This window comes from Uranotaenia lowii, chromosome 2 (assembly GCF_029784155.1).
Source record: "Uranotaenia lowii strain MFRU-FL chromosome 2, ASM2978415v1, whole genome shotgun sequence".
In the NCBI taxonomy this organism is placed as follows: Eukaryota; Metazoa; Arthropoda; class Insecta; order Diptera; family Culicidae; genus Uranotaenia; species Uranotaenia lowii.
The window spans coordinates 335,613,506-335,633,671 of NC_073692.1; the positions used below are offsets into that span (position 1 = coordinate 335,613,506).

At 33.5% G+C, this 20,166-nt stretch overlaps 1 protein-coding gene across 1 annotated transcript in view; it reads left to right on the top strand.

Annotated features, from left to right (window-relative positions):
- LOC129744120 (muscarinic acetylcholine receptor DM1) overlaps positions 1-20,166 on the top strand; it is a 303,267-nt gene that overhangs the window by 177,108 nt on the left and 105,993 nt on the right. The window contains exon 2 of the mRNA XM_055736516.1: positions 11,377-12,310. Coding sequence (XP_055592491.1) covers positions 11,454-12,310 — 857 coding nt within the window. The 5' untranslated portion in view covers positions 11,377-11,453. The remainder of the gene's footprint in view (positions 1-11,376; positions 12,311-20,166) is intronic.

Here is a 20,166-nt window from a genome sequence, read left to right on the forward strand (position 1 = left end):
CCTTTCAGCACCGTCCATCGTACCAATGGACGATGGGATCTAAAGACATATAAGAAGCAGAAGAAGTCGAAGCGGAGTTTAAAAAAAGCTGCTTCCATCAATTATCGGACATACATTTTTACAGAAAAAATAGTAAAAATGCAATAGTTTGTCAAGCTATATGTAAGTGTGGCATGCATTCCGAGCCGTTTGTGAACAGTTACACAATGACTACAGTTGTTTACGTCCGAGAATGCCTGAACCTTAGCTTGCTGCTCATGATCGTCAAGCATGATCACTCAGTACCATTTTGGCTGGATTTGGGATAGGTTCACTATTCAAATGACAAGATGGCTTAGTAACAATCCAACAAAGTACAGATCGTTTCGAATGATATGAATCCGCCATACTGTCCTCTAGCGCGACCGATTAAAACTTTTTAGGACCATACCAAATTATATTTGAGAAAACATGTGAAACCTTCATATTCGAACAAAAATTCGCAAAAGACTGTAAAAAAGGGGTCAAAATCTTTGCAAATCAGTCTGTGCTGAAACTTATGATCATTCTTCGATAAAAAATTCGATCACTGGCTTACGATTGATTGGAACCTATTTTTTTATTGATGCACTGTAAAAGAAGACTGTAGAGAACATATAAGTGAAATAAAAATTTGCTCCTAAATTGTGTTTATACTGTACATTTTAGATCGTGCTCAGAAGAATCGGACACCCTATAGCTGGTAGTAAGTTAAATCTCTTTTCAGAAAAACTTTCCTACAATCACTAGCCAAGGCAATCATCAACCGGTTAACATTTCTACGGAAAAGCGTAAATTTGATTTATTATTTTCAATCTGCATCGGAAATTCTCACAATCGGTTGTTCCTGATTCGATTGGTGGAGCATTGCATTGAACAACCTCATACTAGACTCCAGAAGCGATTGCATTGGATGCTTGTGTTCTGTACGATTTCCAATCCAAACCAAAGAGCAACAGTGGAAGCGTACCTACTATATTTTCCACTTGTTCGGCAGCTCGACGATGTGCTGAGGGTGATAATTTTTTCTAATTAAAGTTTATTGAATTGAATTTGCTTCTCGGTATTACGACCGATTGCCATTGCCCTACTTTGCCATAAATTTGTTGCGTGGTTCGAAATTCAATTTTGAGGTACCTTCCTATGCATATGTATTCATGGTCGTTTTCATTGAATCGTGTGTCCCCAAAAGGAACATTGCACTAGAAGCTATAACCATTACCTGATTGGACCTCGTAAATCAACTCTGCAGCTGGGGAAATTTCTTCTTTTTTTGTCATATTAGAAAAGTGTTAGTACAGTTCTTAAAGAATATCGAAAAGGTTGAATACAGGATATCAATAGTAATAAATGATTTTTTTTAAATGGGATTTTCAATGTTTTGACCTTTAATTAGAAGGTTTTAAAACATTTTTCTCAACCACAGAAGAAAATATTAATATTTTCCAACACTTTTCCGGTAAACCATTCACTAGGATCTCTTTCGATAAATAATTCTTATTCTAATCGGTTGAGAACACCCACTCAGTCAGGGTTTGGCGAAATCCTTTAACAACCGGAACAGAAAGTCTCACGCCGGCCATCGTGGGCTGACGGAATTCCAACATGAACCACAGAGAGTGCAAATCATAAATTACTTCAAATGCACACCCCAGCATTTAGTAAGTCTATTAAGTACCGCGCTCGACAAAACGACACGACATGAACGACAGACGACGGAGACTCTCCTAGCCTAGCCTAGATGCCGTAAAATCTCCATTAATGGAAAGCAGATTAGGGGATCCACTTGGCAACAGAGGTTGTCCGGCTGCTCTCCTTTAGGACCTCTTGAAACGGTTCCGAGTCCCCTTTGCCGGTGGCCTTTGGGCAGTGGTCTGTGTGGTAAGTGGCTGTTCTCTTCTGCGAGATAAAAGCTGGTAAGGTTTGAAGCATAAAACCACTGCGTGGGTGGATCATTTTCCCGGCGGATGACAAAATTAGATTTTTTTCTTTGCCCAACTAGGTCAGCAGGCAAACATCATAACCCCTCTAGTTTAATATAGTAGAGCGGGGTTTATTGTTGAATTTTTACATTGGGACCAGATATGTATAGACAAAAATGGAATATATCAGTGGATACATTCTGAAATTGTTTTCTTGGGATACAAAATTCAAAATGTAGTAAACGAACTGCACTGTAAAGTAGTAGTGTTGATATATTAAAGGGTGTTAGGATCAAAAAGTGGACAAATAAAATACGAGTACCGCGATTATTTGGGTATTAAAAAATTTAAGTATCTTTCTTTTAGAAGTTGTATATCTTTGTATAAAACACTATAAAAGACGGAAACATAACTCAGGTCGGCCTAGTCCAAATTGGCGAGTCTTTCGTTTGATGCGTGCCATCAAATTTTGTACAGTCAACTTATCCACGTTTTTCGACGTAGAAGGCCAGTTTGCTTTCAAATGCTTCCGCTGATAATAGTTTTTTGGGTCTTCTTAATGTTATGCTTAACTATCGCCCAATATATTTCGATTGGGCAAAGTTCTGGTATGTTGGAACGGTTCTTATTCTTGAGCACAACCTGAATGCTCTTAGCGGCATACCACTCCATGGTCTTTTTTCCATAATGGTAGGATGCCAAATCCGGCCAAAATAACACAGACAAGTCATGTTTCTTCAGAAAAGGCAGCAAACGCTTATGAAGACACTCTTTCACGTAAATTTACTAGTTAAAGGTCCCGGTTGGAACGAATATATTACTTTCCCAGCCGAACAAGTACAGATAACTTGACAAGCGAGATATTTCTTGGCAAATTTTGATAGTTTTTAAAAAAAAAAAAGTTATCTTTCCCCCTCCAGTTGCTGTATAATAAAGGAAAACTGTACAGAACGCACCAGTTAAGCATTAACGCTATTTGCAGCGCTAGAAATCATGTAAGAACCGTGTATTTTCGAATTAAATCTTGGTGCACCTATTAAACTTGAAAAAGACTAAATTTGATATAAAGCTTAGTTCTTTTAGAAATGGGACACCTTCTTTTGCTAATAGCTCGTTAACTAATAATCGGACATTCAAAATTTTGGCAGCATTTTGTTGCCTGTAGAAAGTACTATCCGACCTATTTTTTTTCAAAATTTAAAAATATCGCGTTTTTGAGATATTTACAGTCCCCCCACAATCATTAGTCACTTAACGTATCATTTCACCACAAAATGTTCGTTCATTCGGGTGTTAGTGGACCAAACATCAAGCTTTGCATGAATTTCAGTCATTAAATGTTCCCTTTTTGATTTCAAACATGATTTTGTTTACAATTTTGTTGAAAAATAAAATAATTCACCGAAACAATCAACGTTTTTCAAAACCACAATTATGGGTCAAAATTGAAGCTTGTAACAATTATTAGTCATATTGCCCACAATTATTAGTCACATAGAAGTCCATGGCAGCACCCGAATATCAACATGAAAATCAACAAGTTTCTGGCAAACATTCAGGGGCATTCTTTGCTAGTATACGTTCAAGGGGCAATTGGGTTGAGCTAGCAACCAAGAAATGTTTTGTTTTGCTTGCGAAAAAGTGACCCATGATTGTGTGGAACTTGGTGGATTCTGTAACAATTGTGGGTCACTTTTATTTTGCTAAATATAATTGAATTTTCGCATTTCATTCGCTCAGTTTTATTAGGAAAATGTAAACTGTTCTTTTAAGCTTATATGGGACCAATTCATTTGGTTGGAATCTTTGAAATACCCGCATAAGGGGCTTAACGGTTTAAGATGTCAACCTTATCACATTGGAATTTTATGCGATAGTTCCACAGCTTATAGTTCAACTTCGATAAAAAGTGTTCAAACAGCAATTTTACTGTTATCAAACGCACAAATAATATTTTCAATGTATTTTGATGATATTGTCGATTTACTAAAAATAATAATATGATTTAGTTTAGTAGATATCAGCAGTTCTAATGATCGGTGACTAATAATTGGGTGTGACCCATGATTGTGGGGGGACTGTACCATGCAAGAGAAAAAGAAAAAAATAATTTTGCACAGTTTCATTCAAAATCCATCATAATCAAATTGATAGCTGACGAAACCGTTGATTATTCGAAGAACTACTGTATGTTAGTGGTGGAAAAGTATGCAAATACTGTCAAAAATGTCCAAAAAGTTCAAATCAAGCACTGGAGTGAAGCATATGATCGGCAACTTCGGCTAAGGATCATCAGGGAATCAAGTCTCATACCAGCATTTTAAGTTTTCAAAAAGCGAAAAACTAAGGGTAGATCGCTGAAATTTCCAAAAAAAAATTTCTCCGATAAGTTCAAAGTGTTGCCTGGTAAGAAGTCATTCAAAACCCACCTCAAACAATAAATTTTTGCTAGTTCCAGATCTCGTAAGCTGTATAGCCGGTACCGAGGCTATGGGACAGATGATTTCTGATGAACGACAAAACTTATGAAATACCCTATTTTAAACAAATTCTAGCGTTTGAATCCTATACCATGTCTGCTCGTGGCAAGGTCCCGAGTATATTAAAGTATGTATTTGCTGATAATTTTGTATAAAATATTATGATTTGCCAAAATTCTGCTCCTGTGGAAAAAAATTACAATATCCAAAACGAAAACTATGGTTTTTCGCTGTTTTCAAAAGCCTAAAAAGAGTAATCTTTTATGTACCCTCCACAACCTACAATCTATACTAACCGATTATACTTTAAGTTTAATCTCATTTACTTCGTTATTGTCAGATTCTGTCAGCAGAAATTATATTGAAAACGCTTAAAAAGTGGCTCAAAAATAATCAAATTTGTTAATTTCGAAACATCTGTATCCACTAAATTGCCCTCAGTTTCTTTTGAAAGAGAAGGATTGGTCCGAAAAGTAGCGGAAATTGAAGGAAGAGGATGTAGCCACCTAAAATACAGATTAGACGAAGTATTAGTTTGAAAAACTAATCAATATCATGACTGAAAAAAGTGTGCGCTAGCAGATGGGAGGTACCAAGAATAAAGTAGAATTTATTCTTACAGAAAACGATAAATAATTTTTTTTCAAATTTTTTCATGAATTATCATAAGATTACCTTCATTTCCTTCATAGAAAGTTTTTAGATCAAACGAAAGGTTTTTTAGATACACGCATTCGTAACTGTCCCATTTCTAAAAGAACTAAGCTTTAATTATGCATTCTTAGCGTAATTTGGAGACAGCAGATAAAAAGAAAGTTTCACGCAGATTTGATTAATCAATCGATTTATTAGAACTAAATCAGTATAAGATCGAAAAACACAAGGACCAAGGATTTCTGACGTGACCAAGATGGTAATTTGAGAAAGAATGGGTCCATTTCCAGTTTTCTGATTTAAAAGTTTTCTTAGATTTACTTTTGACAACTGCTTGTCAAACAGTTACCATTAGAACGGATTGTATGATCAACATGTTTTGAATCATTCTGCGCGAAAAGTTAGTTAAAATGAGTATCGGCTCGAGTTTAATGCCGATAGTAGTAAACCCCGCCTAAAGCATTGTTTAGATGGTTAATTAAATTCAATTTTTGATTATTTGTTCATAAAGTAACACACTGAAAAGGGGCATTAGACTGGCCCAAATTTGTATGGGATGATTTTTACAACATTTTTTTCAACGCGGCACCCCCTAGATTGGTGCATTTAGGTGAAAAAATGACTTTCTGAAAGTTTCAGGTCATTTGGCAGAAGCACGAGCTGGCGCAAAGGACTTAAAATTTGTATGGAGATTTTCGGTAAAATGTATGAAAAATCGACATACTTTCGCTCTTTGTGCTCTAAAATATGTTTCCAGTATGCTAGAAAGCTCAGAATTTCAGAAATTGTAGTTCAAACAATGACAAACAAGTTTGTAGAAGATTGTGACGCGATACGAGATGACTGTGATGAGTTATTCGCAATTGAATGTGTGATTTTATTCGCATTTCATCGATATATCGTGAACGGGGTATAGGTGGATTATTAGTACAAACTTGATCGCATTGTCACACAATGAGAATATCAGATAGAAAGTTTGTGAATGCAAGAAGGTCTAAATGCACCACAATAATGTTTGTCAAAACTTTTTTCGCAACTTTGCCGAGGACACAAACTTTCCATTAGTTATTCTCATTGTGTAAAGATGCGATCAAGTTAGTGCGATTATTAGCCCATACACCGTTCCCGATATATCAAAGAAATGCGAAAAAAATCACACATTCAATTGCAAATAATTCATCCCAGTCAACTCGTATCGCGTCACAATTTTCTACAAACTTGTTTGTCATTGCTTGAACTACAATTTCTGAAATTCTGAGCTTTCTAGCATACTGGAAACATATTTTAGAGCACAAAGATTGGAAGTATGTCGATTTTTCATACATTTTTCCGAAAATCTCCATACAAATTTCAAGTCCTTTGCGCCAGCTCGTGCTTCTGCCAAATGACCTGAAACTTTCAGAAAGTTATTTTTTCACCTAAAGGCACCAAACTAGGGGGTACCGCGTGGAATATAAGGTTTTTTTTTTGTTATGGGCCAGTCTAAGGGGCATGTATAACATTGAAAGGCATCATATTTTTTTCAATAGTTTTTTCGTTGCCTGTGAAACAAGAGTCTAATAAATAATTGAACACTTTGAAATGAAGGGAATCAATTTGTTTTTTTTCTTGATAATACCTTGAAATTTATTTCAATTTTAAGTTTCTTGATTAAAAGTGTATCGCAAGTCCCGATTTTGACAGAAAGCATAATAAAGACAATTAAACTAATTAGATAATTTCAATCGAAAATGCTTTTAGAATCACTCAAGTAGTATGCAGTTTTTAACTATCTATTCGATTTATTTCCTCCTTCCAATTTGATTTCTGTCTAATACTCACTTTTTCAGTTAATCGTGATTAAAAGTTAGTGCAAAAATCGTTGGAAACTTCGGTATATCAATTGATTCGGATTTTAACGCATTACATTTCGATATTGAAAATGGATTTGTAATATGTATTATTTTGTAAATAATGAAAAATAATAACTGCAGAAATTCTGGGTGGTCTCCTGTTATGGTTCCTAACTAGAATTTTGCGATTTTCAGGAAAAGATCAATCTCCAAGATTGATTTAGATGGATGGTCGTAGGTGTCGAAATTTTCCAATTTTTCTGCAATGAATTTCATGATGAACTCTTTAATTGTTGGCAGCAGTAAAACTGCTGATCCAAACAACACTAATTCCTTATCCATTTGTTGCCTTCTTCTTAGAGAATAGAGGGACCGTCATCTTGGAGGATGTTGGAGGAATCATCTTCTAGATGAATATTGGAGGAACCGATGCTTTCACTTTGAGATGATTTAAACGAATGAGCCCAACTGCGCTGCACGGAGAAAAATGGCAACAGTTGTTCCAATTATTTCAACTTGTTATACCAATCCTCGAAGCGAAGTTGATTTTTTCGCTTTCAACTATAAATACAATATATACAACTACAAACTGCTGATTGACCTTACGCAATTTTGTAGTTTTAAATATTTTCAAGATCCAAGGAAAATCATGAATCCAAAATAAAAATTAAAATACTGTAACCAATGTTTGATTTCAGAACAAAAGCGAATGAATTTGGGAAAAAAGTATTGATATTAGTATTTTAACTCAGATTTTTTGAATCCATAAGCAGCCATCATAGAAAAATTAGTTATGAAATTCGAAAATGAATAACATCGTGTCAATATTGCTTCCAGAACATTGACACATTGATAATTTAAATAAAAAGTAATAATCCAGTTTCACATTTGACAATGAAAAGTTGATTATTGCAATTGCAATGGATTTAGACTCTACATTAAAGGATAGTATCAACTACCTCCACAAGAGAACAGCATTTTCGGTTCGTATGTTTAAATTATTGTTTCGAAAGATTTTGGCGTCATGAATTCTAATATTTCATCAGATTTTATCTACCATTTCTAGTGTTGGTGCTTTGCCCCGTGAAGTTGAAAAATTTAGCAATTTTTACTGAATAGTAGCTGAATAAAATAATATTCCTACTAAGACACTAAAATTAGATTTCAATTTATTTTTGGCCTTTCTTTCATGAAGGATCAAGGTTTTGCCTAGATATTCATATTTCAGAGGAACAATGGTTCATTTTGAAAGAAAATTTAATTTAACAATTTTTTAAAAATACAATTGGAAGTGATAGAACTTTTTAATGACTGACATCACAAAAGGCCGCTTTCAATTTTTTTTAAATAAAAAATTTTAATTTATTTTACATCTATGTGAAGACTGTCTAAAGTTTTGATTCTGAGATTCAGATCTGTAAAAAACTCAAAGAGAAACTGATGTTACTCAGAAGTCAAAATTACTCACAATCATCGACAAATTTGATCATTTAATCAAAATCTTCTTATTCATATATTAACATTTTACAGTGATATAAAAAAAAGCACACATTTTTCAACATCAGTTAAAATCAGCTTTTGAATTTTTTGCACCAATGCGATTTTTGTTGCCTTATGCCATCAGAAATTGATTCTTCATTTCATTTTATTATTTCTAGAACATCGTTTCAACACATTTTGAATATTGTGGTCTTCAAAGAATAAAATTTTTTTTTATTTTATTCATACTCTCTTCATTGCAAATTTGGAAATATTCTCAACAGATGATTAAAATTCAGTTTCATTCCTTTCAGATTGAATGTTGTTCTAAAATAAATATATTTCTTTTTTTTTATTTAAAAGTTGAATTAAGTTTTTTTTGGACCACAATTCAAAATGAGAAATAAACTCAAGAATTGATAAAGACAAAAATATACTAAAATAACGAATCGAATTGTTGTCCAGTTTTTAGTGCATAGCAATTAAAATCAAAAGCTTACCTTAAATATCTGTTTTTCGAACGATGCAAGTTGAGGATCAATGATATTTCGTTGTAATTACCTTGCACTGATATGATAAAGCTAAAAAGTAGATGATTGAAATGTTTCTTAAAATTCTCTTCTTTTCAGCAACAAGTGTATATTCATTATATACAACGAGAGATTATTGATAATAAACTCATTAGTCAATTTTTTAAACTTCCTGATATACAAAATACGAAAATCACCAAATATCAACATTTTCTCGCACGGAAAATTATAGATTTGCAGATTGAAGCTGTATCAAAGAATATTGAAGAAAGTTTGAATGGAAAACGGGTTAAAAAAGTTTCAATCTCTTTTCTTATTTTGAATTTATTTAACCCTCATCCGCATTAGAGTGTCATTTTGACACTATTGCAAGTTTGAAGGCTTGTAACTTTTTTCAGAAGCTTCAAAAAAGAAAAGTTTCTTCGGGGACCCTTAATGAATTCAAAAGTTCTTTAATATTGCATCTTCACTTTATTTATAGACAAACCCTGGAAGCCTGGACAAAAAAACTCCTTTTTCCGACTTATAGTGTCATTTTGACACTCCAAAAAGTAAAATCTATTTAATTCGTTTGAATTATTTTGAACTTCATATAAAATTTATTTCAATAGAAACCTTGTAATGTCAGTAAAATATGTTTAGAACATTATATATAGCTAAAGCTACTAGTTTTCTCGTTATTCAGCATGAAAGAAAAAAAATCCGAAAAAACATGACTTAGGAAAAGTGCTGTAGCTCATATGTTACACGTCCAAAAAATATTTGCTTTATGCATATGAAAGCTGAAGTTAATGTCTACATCATGAAGCCAAGAAATATTTTTTTAAATTTTTTTTAATGAAATGGTCACAAAAAGTTAAAAAAAGTGGTCTGAAAAAGCTACTTTTCATTCGATTGCTAGTAAATACTATTTGAGTGGTGGTAGAATTTTTGAAAATTTATGACTACAAAATTTATTAAAATTCTAACTTTTTGCTGTCTTTAGATTTTTGATGCAACAAAAATTGAATTTACTGGAATTTTTCCAAGTTCACTAGTTTGCGCGTTTTTTTTAACAAATTGAAATTTCATCTGTTTTTGTGGTCCACCGTCAGGTTGTACCCGGATTTTCAGTGCTTTTACTTTGTTTGGACCAATCAAAATTATATTCATTGGAAAGCACATTTAATCTACATTCTAGTGAGGTGCAACAAATCACGCTATGAGATTTCACAAAAATATGAAAATTATAAACGTAAAATCATTCCTGAATTTCAAGAACCACAAGCAGCACGTCCAGCAAAACGTGTTTGTTTGCTCTCCGAATAGGTACGGTGGGTGGTGATTCGGGCAGAGAGCGAAGCCGAGAGACGAAATAATGATGCGTGTCGTGCGTTTCTTGTTTGGAAATTTTCTATTGACAGTAGTTCTCGTTTGCTAGTCACGACACGCATCATTATTTCGGCTCTCGGCTTCGCTCTCTTCCCAAATCACCACCCACCGTACCTATTCGGAGAGCAAACAAACACGTTTTGCTGGACGCGCTGTTTGTGGTTCTAGAAATTCAGGAATGATTTTCCGTTTATAATTATCATATTTTTGTGAAATCTCACAGCGTGATTTGTTGCACCTCACTAGAATGTAGATTAAATGTGCTTTCCAATGAATATACTTTTGATTGGTCCAAACAAAGTAAAAGCACTGAAAATCCGGGTACAACCTGACGGTGGACCACAAAAACAGATGAAATTTCAATTAGTAAAAAAAAAATCGCGCGAAGTAGTGAACTTGGAAAAATTCCAGTAAATTCAGTTTTTGTTGCATAAAAAATCTAAAGACAGCTAAAATTTAGAATTTTTATAAATTTTGTAGCCATAAACATAAATTATATTAAAAACACTACCACCGCTCAAACAGTATTTACTAGCAATCGGATGAAAAGTAGGTTTTTCAGACCACTTTTTTTAACTTTTTGTGACCATTTCATTAAAAAAAAATTTGTTTTGGCTTCATGATGTAGGCATTAACTACAGCATTCATATGCGTAAGGCAAATATTTTTTGGACGTGTAACATATGAACTACAGCAGTTTTCCTGAGGCATATTTTTCGGATTTTTTTCTTTCATGCTGAATAACGAGAAAACTAGTAGCTTTAGCTATATATAATGTTCTAAACATATTTTACTGACATTACGAAGTTTCTATTGATATAAGTTTTTTGAGCTTGTAGTGTCAAATTGACACACCTAGTGCTGATTAGGGTAATGAAATCTGATGCGGATGAGGGTTAATAAAAATACGGCGAATTGAGTTGACCACTTTTCGATCTGCACCATATAAATTCGGTTGATTTCACAGTTCAAGTTACCCAATTACATGATAGCTACGATTTCACGAAGCGTTTTGCAGGAAAAAAGTTAGATTTATTTATGACATGACAAAAAAAGTGCCTTAACTCCTATGTCTCTTTCTCTCTTGCAGATTATCGTTCAAACAACGCACACAGCAGCGGCCATTGGCGCTGAAGGCAGGGAGCTCAGTGACTTGCAGCCTTCAAGATGGCGCTGTACGAAGCGACAACCGTGGACAGTTTTCTGTCCCGGTACACGACGGCCGTTTCGACCGGAATGGCCCGAGGAACGGGAACCGTGGACGATCTGCTGTTCTCACACTCAACCTCGGCCGGAAACCTAACGACTGAGGTTTCCGTCGGAAATGATACGGTCATCCCGGAGGAATCCGAACCCACCTACTCGCTGTTGCAGATCATCATCCTCGGCATTATAGCTACGGTTCTCAGTATATTGACCGTTGCCGGAAATGTGATGGTGATGATTTCGTTCAAGATCGACAAACAGCTGCAAACGATAAGCAACTATTTTTTGTTCTCACTGGCCATTGCGGATTTTGCGATCGGACTGATATCGATGCCACTGTTCTCGGTGACGACCTTGCTGGGATATTGGCCCTTGGGACCTCATATATGTGACACGTGGCTGGCACTGGACTATCTGGCATCGAATGCCTCCGTGCTGAATTTACTCATCATCAGCTTCGATAGATACTTTAGCGTGACAAGGCCTCTTACATATCGAGCGAAGCGTACGACAACTCGGGCCGCCATCATGATTGGCGCCGCCTGGGGCATCAGTTTGCTGCTTTGGCCACCGTGGATCTACAGCTGGCCGTACATCGAGGGCAAACGGACGGTCCCGGAGAAGGAGTGCTACATTCAGTTTATCGAGACCAACCACTACATTACCTTTGGAACGGCCATCGCGGCGTTTTACGTTCCGGTGACGGTCATGTGTTTCCTGTACTACCGGATATGGCGGGAAACGAAGAAGCGACAGAAAGACTTGAAAAACCTGACCGGAGACCGGAAGAAGGACTCGTCGAAGCGATCCAACTCGAGGTGAGTAAAAGGTTTTGTAAAAAATTTTATAAGAATGAAACTTTCAAATTCTACAAACTGCATTTCGTCCGACTGCTAAATGATTGATCTATCGATGTTCTTATTGGATTGAAACCAATATTGAATTACAACAATTTTCATTTTTCAAGAAAGCACGGTTTTAATGAAAAAAAAATCTTCTACAAGTTCAACATTTTCTGAAGAAATCTTTCAACTTACAAGAACGGTGTGTTTTTTTTCCTGAACGAGAAGCTCCATGGACCCATCATGTTAATAGCTGCGCAAACATCGTTCCACAATGCATGCTAAACAGCACCCCGATGAAGGGACCGAAGAATACAATGGGTTCATTCAATCATAACGATTTTATGGCCCTTAGAGGTTCGGTAAACGTTTGGACGCTTTTTTCCCTTTTCTTTGGAAACGTCGTTTCGATACAAAGAAGCGTACATGCAATATGAGCTCCATATGACCGTAAACTGTGAAGAAAGAAAGGATCCCTCTAAATATACCGACATTGTGAATGGAAAATGAAGAAATGCTTGAACTTATCATCTTGCCACAAACTTCTTGCTCAGCGAGAGCGATATTAAAATTTAATACCTCGCACAAATGTTGAAAAATTTGGCATTTAGAAATAAAACCATAAGTTTCCAGAAAGGTTATTCGGAACTAAAAATGAAAGGTTTTCGAGTTCAACGTCTTCTGTGAATTTTAAATCCCGATTTTTTAATCTCATTTTTGAGAATTGCTGTATCGATTATCCTAAATTACTAGTAGGAGAAAGTACCAAATTATGATAAATTAAATGACAGTTTAAAATCATGAGTAGAATTAAAAGTTTTGGATGCAGTCTTCAAGGTCAAACACTTTAACTGAATTTGAAAACACATTATTGCTTAGTGAACCTTGTATACAGTAGTTTCTCGATTTTATCACGGTCAAAAAAAATTTCACCGTGAACATGGCGAAACCGTGAATTTGACGAAACTAAAAATTAAAGTGGAAAAAGGTATTTTTACTGTCTTTAATCAATAATTTATAATGTTTTCAGTAGTGGAAACGTTTTGTATCAATAAATTTTGAACATAAGATGTAATTGTCAAAGATTTCAAAGCACAAAGTATCGATTTCAGTTCAAATGATTTTTCTCTATAGCAATTTTAAGATTTGTTCTTGAAATAAAACCATGTAGAATATCAATTTGATAGTCTACATCTAATAAACGTGAATTTTTAAGTTTTTATGGAAATTTTACAGTCGTTATCTCTTATGTCGATTTTGAAAAAGAGTTTAAAGAAAAATGCCCCAAAAAAATTCTTTTGCATATTTCAAATTTTCAATATTTTAATCTTCACACCTTTGATTAACTAAAAAGTTTACCTTTTCAAAAAATATTTTGAAATTTGCCCAACTTGAACTTTTAAAGTGTGTTTCTCGAAATTTGATTTATGGGTAGACAATCCTTTGTTTTTCATGTGTAGAAAAACAGAAATCTTAGTATTTTTTAACATATTTTAAGGCAAAGCTAGCAGAATTTCATTTTGATCTTCTAAAATTATCCATTCAGACATTACTTAAGCTGTTCCATCAGGATTGCTCACGCCAATCTTTCAAATAAACAAATTAAAAAAAGAACTCAGAGACACTTATCTCTTGTCAAAAACGTGTAAATTCACCCACATCTCTATATGATTCGCATAATCAAAAAGTTTACTGTTTTAGAGCTGCTAACCAAGCACAAATAAAAACACAAGAATTAGTGTGACGTTGAAATACTTATGACGATTATTACTAGTAATTTTAAAATCCAAATGATGATTTTAAACACTATACAGCGTAAGTAAGCTGTTCAATGGCATTTTTATATTATTGAATACCTATACCATGAAATATACCATGAAAAATACCATGAACAAAAACGCTCTAGGCTTTTGAACGAAAATAAAGGTCCTAAAAATGGTTTCTGAATGATTTCTAAAAAAACGTGATAAAATCGAAACCATAACCGTGATAAAATCGAGCGTGAATTTGGCGAGTATTGATAAAATCGAATAGTGATAAAATCGAAAAACTACTGTATATTTAAACAACATTTCTCTGTTAATATATATATATTGGAATTTCCATCTTGAAACAATACAAATTTGACATTTTTAACCTTAGATGTACACAAATGTGGCGTGAAATTTCAATGTGTGTTGATATCAAATCCTTGATGCTTAATTAAGTTCTTAGGCCCTAACTAATTTGATTTAGAAATAGTACCAAAAATCCAAATAATTTCTAGCAACAAAGACAAAACCACTTTTTTAGTTCTATTTTTTTGTGTTACTGAATGATTTTTTTTTCCTGAAATTTTTTTGTACTTGTTTGATTCGTTTTTTAGAACTACAAACAAGCTCTCTGAAAATTTTTAAAATGTATCTCCAGCCAAAGGACAAGCCAGTTAGATTTATGTGCTTGTTATGAACATCATTTACAAGATGTTCCTACTTTTTTTTTTTTTTTTTTTTTTTTTTTTTCATGGCTGGTGATCTCTTTTTCAACTTTTCAGTTTGGGTTTAAATTGAACCGCAGGCTGCATACCAATACCGTAAAAATATTTCTAAGATTGTATAACCAAGTTTCAACATTACATATTCGGTCTGCTAAAAAAGAAAAAAAAAGTAATAGGAATAACGTATAGCTTCAGAAATATGTAAATACATAAACTAGAAGAGACGAATTTTCAATAAAGTAGAAGGGAAACTTACAAACACTTTAAACCAGGGGTAAGCAACTTTTTAACTTACTACGCTCGTTATTTATTTGCAGAATTCTTTCGATGATAACCAAAAAAATTGTAAAGTTGAAAAAAAAGTTAAACTTTTATAACAAAAAATTTTTGGCAAAATTAAAAAACAAATCAAAAGAAATGATGTGTTATTAAGTTCAAATCTTAATAAAGAAATTTTACATTGTTTAATTCATATTGGACAATATCAGCCGAAATTGATTAGCTACCGTCAATTGGAGCAACATGCAGCACTTTCAACTTTAATGGCTTCTTAAAGATTATGTCAAACGATTTTCATACGGTTTAGACATTTAAAATTTAAAGGTTGATGGGAAATTAGATAGATGTAGTCAGAAAAATTATCGGTTTCTTCAGTTATTTTTTATTTTCTAAAAATGCGATTTCTAAAAAATCTAATCATAACGTAGGAAATATGTAATTTTTGATTAATTTATGATTCCATAAAGGCCTTAACGTATAAACAAACATATGCAGTGATTTTTGATTTTGTTTGTACTAAATTTTGCATTTTTTCTGATACAAGCTGATACATTGTGTTGCATACATTTAGGGATAAAAAGTATTACTAAAAATTCTACTAGCTGAATTCTTGAGTATTAACGATTGGATAGATGAAATTTAATTGTTTACAAAAGCATAATGCAAAACAATCATATTCCAGAATATGGGGACTTTATTTGGTCTCTTTTTGAAATGCATTTTGTCGCATTTTACCTCAGACAGGTAACTTAATTATAAAAATAGTTATTTTGATAAATTTGGTGATTGTCCGAAAAATATTTTAATATCAACAGTGATGGTTTAGGATATTTAAACCAACATGGTATATGCAGGTGATATATCATTAAGCCAATCCGTTATACTGCTCGACTGGGTAAAGTTTTTAAAGGCATCGAAAGATGTTTGAATTTGAACATAACATCTACTGCTAGAATTTTCAATGACAAATAAAAACAAAAAAAAAAGCTCAAGATGTGAGAAATTTTGTCATCATCATTTTGTTATCATTAAGAGCAAGTTCACTCGCGTTGGGGGAAAAGTGGAAGAAGTTTGGACACTTGTAGCATGTTTTGAAAATTTTACCATGCAAAAATGTAATCATGGTCTTTGGGCGTTGAATTTTTTTAAAGCACTGTACCGTATGTGATAGAAATATTGCTATTTGTGCATCACAGCATGCGAGAATACAACACGTGTTGTAAAAACTCTTGAAGGCCACAGATCTTGAAATGTTTTCGAATGGCAAAGTTTTCAAAATGTGCTTAAAAGTGTCAAAATTTCTACCACTTTCTCCCAACACCAGTGAACTCGCTCTTCATGTAACCTCGATAACATGAAATAATACCTATAAAAATTCAATAAGTGCTGTGGTATACAGATGCTGGATCTAGTCACGCTGTTGCATGATGATCGGTTTGACGATACGTCACTAAATCAAAGTCAGGTTTCGTTCTCGTTTTGGAATACATTGATTTTTTTCAATTTATTTGAACTTCGAAGCAAACATTCGTTCTTCCAAACGAAGCTATTTTACAGCAATAACTTAAAAACGGGAGAAATATTTTATATTTTTTAAATCGTACACACTTAATCTTTTCTCCTGTGGTCGGAACGATTTCGTTCTGTATTTTCAACAGCTGAAATTACAGGACGATTTCAGGACACAAAAACAGCTCAGGAAAACAACTGTCAAATCCGCCTGTAGGTTCGAAAAGGTATTCTCCTGCAATTTGCAGGGAATTTTGCAAAACTCCTGTAAGTTCGAAGGGGTTTCCTCCTGTGATTTGAAAAGAATTCTGCTATCCTCTCCCTTTCACTTTTAATTTCAAAATTCAACCAAATCGCTGTTAAATAAAAGAAACGTTCATGGTGGTCAAAACAACATAAATTTATTTTCACAAATTAAAATAAACACTTTTACTCGCAAAGTAAACACATTTTCACCATTACAATTCACATCACACAATCGAAACAGGTGATCTGAAAAAAAAAAAACAAATTCAATTATTTTCAAAAAGCACTGGATGGCAGTGAAACTTACCGATGCTTTATGCGGATTTGGTTTTTGAATCCTTGCGTTTCGTGTCATGTCAGCAAACTGATGCAAGTTGAACCGGCCAAACACAAACCAAACCGAGGCAAAGGACTCGTGCAAAAATAAGTCATCAAACTCTCTATGGATTCCATTGCGAGTTTTGCTGGAATCTGGCAGGCATCAACTACATTTAAATGAAACAAAACGAACTCAATTGAAATAATTTTCACTTTGCACGAATACCGTCCACCGAAAAATACAAACAACAACCAACGGCAACCGAAAAATGGTTGAAAGGTTGAAAATTATTCGCGGTTAAATTTTCTGCAGTGGCGGAAAAAGAAAGGAGATTTGACAACAAATATGTTTATAACGTGATTCAGGAAAACACTGTCCTGAATCACTGACGTTTGTTAGAGTTCCTGTGGGGACGTAGAAGTTTCATCAAAAATCACAGGGAAAATTATGTGTCGCGTGAATCGGGTGGGTGTTCATTCGAATTTCGGGAAAATTTTGCCATTCCCCTGTGATTCGAAGATTCATTATCCCGAGGGGAATATTTGCAATCTTAGTGTGTAAATTGAATCGTTGTTCAAATTCACTGATCAAAATATTTCTGTGCGTATTTTTTAGAAGTCTTTTCATGATAAAAGTTTGCCCTTGAAGCCCTGTTTTTTCCTTCAATTGGTGGAAAAGTGTTTTGGACAAAAGATGTTAATCGATTATGCTGAAAATCTTGGAGTAACAATGGTTTCACAGATTCCCAAACAAATTTTATCCAAGAATCTAGGCTAGAGTTAACATTCTTCATTTTGAATTTTGTTTGAATATTTACAAAAAGATCTTATAAAATAAATTTTATTGCCATTCAGATAGGATTTCTTGCACTGATACAAGAAATTTTCTCGACGTTATTTATAAGAATTGGTCATTACCAAGTGAAAAGACTAAATTTGTCAATGTAAACCCCACAATGACCCACAAAATGACAGAAAACCTTCACAGATTTTTAGATCGAATACAGAATTAATATGAAATATGAAATCTAAAATCGATCACCCATGATTATTACCAAAATGAGGTGAGTCATATCCGCTTTTCTTCAAGAAAAAAAAAATCATTCGTTTTATTTTTTGTTTGAATTTTATTGTCAACAAAACAAGTCGCCGATTTCCGGTTTATCGACTGGTTTTTATTGTTAACTAGAGATCTATCGCCCCTGATTTAAACCATACTCATAAAATGTGAATCCTAATTGAAGACGAACAAAGTTTAAATTTCTTTTAAAATGGAATTTGTCACAAAATCACTGTAAACTTGTAAAATTGTTGTAATAAAGCCCCAATGCACAGTGGTCCTGGGATGAAATTTAGCGCGAAACAATTATTAGCGTCTTTCCCTTAAGTTAAACGCATTTGACGTCTTAAGTACAGACTTTTTACAACAGCTAAATACGGCCAATGGGACTGGAAATTTTGTATGGTGGTTTATAAATTTTTATATTTACTAAAATTATTTCCTAACATCAATCTTTCCAGTAGTTTCTAAGTTCTTGAAGAACTCGTATATAAGTTTTCTCTATTTTGATCGAAATTTTGGCTATATGAAGTAACTTGTGCAACGATTAAACGCTTTAATCAAATTTATAGTTTCTGTTATTTGACATTGTAAAGATTGTAACATGAAATTCCAAATGCAATCAACGAAAAATATTAAAACTTGCTTCATTTGAAGTTATTGAAGCTCTCAAGGAGTCATTTTCCACATATTACTTCAAAACTTCAAAACGAACACAAATTTTGGTCGTTCATTTAAAACAAAAGACGCACATTATAATTACCAAAAACGCTGCTGAATAAATGATTTTGATAAAATATTACCATCAAAAGACATCACAAAAAAACTGATTTTTGTTGGACCACCTTAACTTAATGAAATCAAATTGTCATAAACCTTCAGTTTTAGTGATGGATGTTTGGTATCTTCGCCCAACTTCATGAATTCTTATGTTCTACAATATTGTACTGTAATTTAGGCCTCTATCTTATCACAGTAAGGAAATAATTTTCGTATCTTTGAAATTTTATGAACCATCCTTAATTTTTTTTTCAGTCAAAATGACCGCATTTAGTTCTTTTTAAAAGTTTGTGTAAGACGTCAAATGCACCTAACTTAAGGGGATTGTTGATAATTGTTTCCCACTATATTTCATTTTTGGCCCACACTGTGCAATGAATGAAATCTAATAATTGTGTCAAAAAACTTCATAACACTTTTTAAAGAAACCTTGTTTATACTGATTTAAGACAGTATCAGTAAATTGTGAGCAGCATACCTGTTTTTATTACGCCTTTCATTACAGCGTACAGCGAAATTTGTGAGATCAGCCTGATCACCGAAAAAACTGCAGTTTTTCTACAACGCGTAGCCCTATACAGCTGTTTTTCCAAAAGTTTAATTTTTTCACAAATATTCTTTTCAATAGTTTTTTAGATTTTCAATATTGAAAAGTAGTATATAAAAAGATATAATTATGACAAAAATCATTCAAAACTTAGATTCTATCAAAAACTATTTTGTCTAGATAATCCACGAAACTTACGATTGATTGATTGTGGGATATAACACATTCCTCCTTTGGAAGAATGAAGAAACGGAATTTCCAGCACATTACCACAGAGAACAGACGTACAAGCTCAAACAAAAAACCTCCAAAAAAGTGTGTAAAACTTCAAATGCTGACATTAAAAAAATACTTTGAAAATTGACTTGAAACAGTGCCATCTATTGTGCCGTTCAAAAATTACAAATCAAATGAAATTACCGATTAAATGACTGTGTATCAAATCGCTGGTGAAATTAAAATATTGGCTTCATTGAAATTTATTCGTTGTCATGTTTATTTACGGTGTTTACCTATTGCCAATCAAACATTTTTGTAGCTATATTCTTATGCTGTTTTGATATACGTTCCATATACATTGTAGAATGATCGTATGGAAGTTGGAAAAATCAGCATTT